Source organism: Nanorana parkeri, unplaced genomic scaffold (assembly GCF_000935625.1).
Source record: "Nanorana parkeri isolate BGI_ZX_2015 unplaced genomic scaffold, ASM93562v1 scaffold962, whole genome shotgun sequence".
In the NCBI taxonomy this organism is placed as follows: domain Eukaryota; kingdom Metazoa; phylum Chordata; class Amphibia; order Anura; family Dicroglossidae; genus Nanorana; species Nanorana parkeri.
In genome coordinates, this window is record NW_017307230.1 from 605,437 (window position 1) to 611,537 (window position 6,101).

At 47.6% G+C, this 6,101-nt stretch overlaps 1 protein-coding gene across 2 annotated transcripts in view; it reads left to right on the forward strand.

Moving 5' to 3' along the window:
* TIE1 (tyrosine kinase with immunoglobulin like and EGF like domains 1) overlaps positions 1 to 6,101 on the forward strand; it is a 39,129-nt gene that overhangs the window by 31,494 nt on the left and 1,534 nt on the right. For both annotated transcript variants that reach the window (XM_018566610.1, XM_018566611.1), the window contains 4 exons: positions 999 to 1,069; positions 3,809 to 3,849; positions 3,936 to 4,032; positions 5,711 to 5,810. In XM_018566610.1, the coding sequence (XP_018422112.1) occupies positions 999 to 1,069; positions 3,809 to 3,849; positions 3,936 to 4,032; positions 5,711 to 5,810 (309 nt within the window). The remainder of the gene's footprint in view (positions 1 to 998; positions 1,070 to 3,808; positions 3,850 to 3,935; positions 4,033 to 5,710; positions 5,811 to 6,101) is intronic.

Here is a 6,101-nt window from a genome sequence, read left to right on the forward strand (position 1 = left end):
AATATGATAGATGAATAGCAGCAAATGAAATTGTCAAATTAAATTGTATCTCATCTAGTATTAAATCACTTCTGAAAATGAATATAGCTAAACACAATATAATAAAAAAAAGGTATGTATCATAAAGCAATTATTAGAAAAATTGGCATTTTCTCGTAATGTATAGATACATAAATGTAAAACTATATATTAATGTTAAAGAAATGAATGAAAACTGTTTTAAAAAACTTAAACCCTACAAAACATAATTAAAACCAGTCTGTGAAGGTTCTCATTCACCCTGGTCACATGGTATATCTGTAAAAAATAAGTCAAGGCAACTGGACTTGCTGTATTTTTCTTGAAGACGTTTGAAAAGAGGTGTGAAAGAGGCCATTTATGTAAAAATGGAGAAGCCAAGCTTGCATAGAGGGGGGGGGGACATCTATCGTCTGCCACATACAATGCTGTTTTAACACCTCCTAGACTCCTTACCTCCAGGAGGTCTCTGACCCCATGCTGGTTGCGACTAACAGATTGCCTGTATGTGGATTGGAGCAACATTCACCATATTTATTCCCAGATAATTTTTTGTACAAGTCATTCTGAATTGAGAAAGCCGGTCGGATGACCAGTGAAACAACTTCAAGAAAAATACAGCGAGTCCAGTTGCCTTGACTTATTTTTTAAAGATATAATTATAACCAGACGGTATTCATTAGGAAGCCTGTTTTGGAGCTCATGAAAACTGTAGGTTGAGCTCCAAAAAGAAGCTACTTGTAATGAATACCGTCTGGTTTCAATCACTGTGAGTTCTATTTAGGGCTACTATACACCCACCATTTCCAAAAGTAAAAGGCATTTATATTGTACTCATTTAGAAACACGTCTTGCATAATGTGACCTTATGTACAGTACATTCTCAGGCTGTACATTTCTTTGTGGTTTCATATAAGAATAGACGGCGTGACGTGATATTTGAAGAAGTGATATAATACGAGCTCTCTTCTACATTGTAGGGTCGCCTCCCTGTGCGCTGGATGGCCATTGAATCCCTTAACTACAGCGTTTATACAACAAAGAGTGATGTGTAAGTCTTTTTCATATTGAATGTTGAAGAGAAAGTCCCAGGCTAGCAGAATACAGAGAGGGGAAGGATGGGAAGGATGGCGGGTTTGCTCAGTATGAAGCTCATTGTTCATATTGTGAAGAGTATTGTACAACATATTAGTCATCAAGTCATTCCCATCCCAGTATACTTTCCAACTCAACCGGTTTGTCCCCTATGGCATGCACATTACTGTCACAGGGGAACAGAAATCGCAATGTAACATCGGGAATACATTAGACTCTTAATTTCAGAACCTGTAGATGTATAAATATGGACATAGTGCCCATCTACCACCGCTCATCTATCTACCACTAGGTGGTAAGAGTTAAGTCTTCCATGCAGAACTGGAATATATAGTACAGATGGTCAGAACTGAAAACCACCGCGTGGAATTTATTATAGAAGGTGACAACCTTATTTAAGGTACATATTAAACTCGGGGTTCTACCAGGGGTGTAACTAGAAATCACAGGGCCCCATAGCACAATTTTGTATGGGGCCCTGTGATTTCTAGTTACGCCCCTTGCAGAGCCCACCTGATATACCAAACAGCCCACCTGAAAGTGACTCTGCAGAGCCCGCCATAGACTCTCTGACTCTCTGGGCTGCACACCTCTTATTTGTCAGCACTGTCCGCTATCCGCCTCCATGGTCGCCGGGCCCCGCCTCCTCTTCCGTCCCCGGGCCCCGCCTCGTCTTCCATCGTCGGGCCCTGTCTCCTCTTCTATCGACGGGCCCCACCTCCTCTTACATCACTGGCCCCTCCTGCTCTTAGGTCGGCAGGCCGGGCCCCGCCTCCTCCCTCTGCAGCAGCTGCTGGCTGTCACTGACACAGCTCAGCACCACCTGTGAGGAGGAACGAGTCACTGCACACATCACTGACAGGTTGTCAGTATTCTAACAGCGGCGCGTTCCTCTTCACAGCCGCCAGTGACAGCCAGCACCCTGATATGCCATAGCGACCCAGGCGGGCCCACACTGCATCAGAGGGATGCCCTGGCCGGGCCCCCCTGTGTCCGGGCCCCATAGCTGCCGCCTGGGTCGCTATGGCGATTGTTGCGCCACTGGGTTCTACCTGAACTCCACCACGTGTCTCCTGTATGGGTCACCATGCTGGAGAGGCCAACAGCTAACCAATGTTTCCAGTTTCTTTAAACAGGTCATAGTATATGCAGCTTACTTATAGTATACTTACTCCAAACTTATTGGAGCCTCCAAAAGTGAGGACAGAGTTGGGAAGAGTTAACATTCCATGCTTACGTCTCATTACTACCTCTGACTTCTCATTTGTACTTCTGACACCAATGTGGATTCCCCATTGGTTGTCATCAGGACAGGAAGGCCCAGACATCAATAAAAACATGGTCAGAAGATCTTACCCTTCCCCGCTCTACCGGTTTTGGCTTTGTCCCTGAGATTTCTCATCCCTTCCCATCATCTGAGGGGAAATCTCCCCCATACTGACACATATGATAATACATGTTAGGATGTTCTGGAAAATGGTTAGACACCAGGACATGAAATGTGGGGAATGGTTGTCATCAGGACTGAGGGGCCCCGACGTCAATAAAAACATGGTCTGAAGATCTAACTCTTCCTCTACCATAAATGAGATCTTGTTTTTGGCTTTGACCCTGTTGGAGAGATTTCTCATCCTTTCCCGCCCTCTGAGGGGGAAATCTCCCCAATATTCACACATATGATAATACTACGTGTCTGTTTTCCTGAACATCCAAAGCATAATAAAAGGTTTGGACTGGAGCTGGGTTTTCAGAACCCTCTCCACCTCCTTGGTTACGGGATAGGGCAAGCAAGAGGCTCTCTCTGTCTAAACTCTACTCCAGTTACTCGGTTGAAGCGATACTCACAAAAATTGTCTTCTGCACCCACCAACATGATTGATAACTGGCCGGGGGGGAAATCAGAAGTACTTAGATATGCAGTACAGGCAACTGTATCCCAGGAGATTGGCATTTACTTACCCCAAAGCTTCACAAGCTTCATAGAGGTAGGCTGGTTTTCACTGGGTAAGGTGCAGCTTACAAAAATGTTTGACAGCATCACGTCAGCCGTGGGCCCCATTCAGAGATGAGCATATGGGCCTTTATTGGCCGTTTTGTGAGCATTTGCATTTTTTCGGTGGGTTTCAGGCTTGATAATTTCTTTTTTTAATTACTTTTAGCCAATAGGAAGCTAGTTACTAGGCAAACAAATGTGCGAAAAACTCATTTTTTTTTCAGGCACTCCCATTGAAGTCTGTTGGGGCCAAAACATATGACTCTGCCCCAAAATAAGCTCATGTACTTTCTAGAGCGATGAGCTTCAAGCTTCAGTCCACACCATGGCAGCCATCAGAAATTTTGGGGCCCCTTACACGGCTTTAGGCCGGGGCCCCCCCACTGGGGCCCTGCGCTGCTAGGGCCAGGCCTCACCCTTCACCGTCGGCCAATAGTCATGTAAGGGACCCCAGGCTGCCCGGGCCCCTTACATGAGTATCGGCCGTACCCCCCTGATGGCTGTCCTGGTCCACACTATGCTAAGGTGGTAACAGGCACCATTGACTATAATGTAAATCCAAGGGTCAAGTGTTGAGGGGCTTCTGGATGAATGCTCAGGTGTGCACAGGGCCCAGGGCCAGCCTTGTGTGGGGTACAGAGATCGCAGTCCGGACGGTTGGCACATATTAAACAATAGTCATGTTCCATCTCTCCTCCACAGATGGTCATTCGGCGTTCTCCTCTGGGAGATAGTGAGTCTAGGTAAGCAAAGAACTGACGTCTGAAGTTTGGGAGGGCTGAGTCAGCTGATCACGGCCGGGTATATTCATGGCTTCTCTCTCTTGCAGGTGGAACACCATATTGCGGGATGACGTGCGCCGAGCTCTACGAGAACCTGCCGCAGGGATACCGTATGGAAAAACCCCGAAACTGTGACGATGAGGTGTAAGTGATGCGTCGTACGCCAACTGGGTGGAAGAATGGCCACAGGCATCAGATGCCATTTGGAGATGTTTACAAGGTCTTATTTCTCAGCAATCTCTCTCATTGGCTTGTATCTTAAAGGAGAACATTAGGGTTAAGGCTTTTCCCCATAGTTTTCCTTAGGGTAACGGGAGGACACAAACTAGCGTCCTCCCGTCACCCTAAGCTCAGTATATAGGGAGCTACAGCTCGCGGTATACTGAGACGCCGCAGCGGATTCCGACATCGATGTCGAGATCCACACAGCTGTACCCGCCCCCTCCCCCGTCCGTTCCGCCAGTCAGCGCTGGAAGATCGGAGCGGGGAGGGGGGAATCCAGCCCCTCCCCTGTCACGGCAGAGAGCCGTGACAGGATTGAGAAGTGAGCGAACACCGGCATGTGTTCCCTCACCTCCCGATCTACTGAGCCGACCTGTGACAGTCTCATTGTCACAGGTCGGTCTAGAACTATGAGGTGAGTGAAAAGCACTCACCTCATAGTTCTCCTTTAAGGTAGCCATATACAACACCCCAAGGCTGTCCCTAGGGTATTCGTCACCTGAGGTGATTAAATGTTGTTTTGGGGGAGGTGGGGGGTTCAAATGTACTGGCAGGGAAAGGCCCTTTCCAGGGGTTGGGGAATGTTGCAAGGAAAAGTAGCCACACACAGCTTACTAGCACACACAAGGGTGACTCCATAGGACTCTGCAAGGGAAAGGAGACACACAGCTTACTAGCACACGCAAGGGTGGCTCCATAAGACCCTGCAAGGGAAAGGGGACACAAACAGCTTACTAGCACATGCAAGGGTGGCTCCATAGGATCCTGCAAGGGAAAGGAGACACACACAGCTTAATAGCACACACAAGGGTAGATCCATAGGACCCTGCAAGGGAAAGGAGACACACACAGCTTACTAGCACACGCAAGGGTAGATCCATAGGACCCTGCAAGGGAAATGAGACACACACAGCTTAATAGCACACACAAGGGTGGCTCCATAGGATCCTGCAAGGGAAAGGAGACACACACAGCTTAATAGCACACACAAGGGTGGCTCCATAGGACCCTGCAAGGGAAAGGGGGCACACACCGCTTACTAGCACACGCAAGGGTGGCTCCATAGGACCCTGCAAGGGAAAGGACACACACACAGCTTACTAGTACACACAAGGGTGGCTCCATAGGACCATGCAAGGGAAAGGAGTGACCCTAAATCAGGATATCAGGACCAGTGCTCGGAGGACCAGCCGATTCTGCAGGAAGGTGAAAATTCTGACTTTAGTATAACTTCAAGTAAAGCAGCCGCCGTCTACATATTTCAGATCTAGAAAGGATTGTCACCAGCACACCAAAAGTTTTGAAGCAAAAAGTCCTTTATCGACAAATCGCCATCCAATACAAGCGCTTTTGGGGTCTCAGCAGTACCCCTTCATAATTCTGAGCCTGATGAAGGGGTACTGCTGAGATCCCGAAAGCGCTTGTATTGGATGGCGATTTGTCGATAAAGGACTTTTTGCTTCAAAACTTTTGGTGTGCTGGTGACAATCCTTTCTAGATCTGCATTGTTCACGGGGCCGTCCGTGGTCACTACAAGCACCCACCTGCTATTCCGGTAAGGAGTGCAGCTGGTTCTTGACTACACGTCTACATATTTCAGGTACGATCTGATGCGCCAGTGCTGGAGGGACAGACCCTACGAGAGGCCAACTTTCAACCAGATCTCCCTGCAGCTCATCCGCATGCTGGATGCCAGAAAGGTGAGGTCCATCGCTATTGCGCTCATTTACAGCTCAATTCCACACTTCATGTCAGTAACGTGTTCATTGTCAGATCATTGGCTTGTTTTCAATGCTACTACTGTAACTGCTCGATCTCCATCTTTGTATTCGCTTCCCACAATCCCCTGCACGGCAGAAATCAGGCTGCAGGTGGGAGGTTCTGCAGACATTTTGCTTAGTGGAGTGAATGTCCGCTGATCATAGTAGGTCCTGGTGCAGATGTGTTCTACAAAACATAAGCCGGCAGACGTCCTATTGTTGATTTAAACT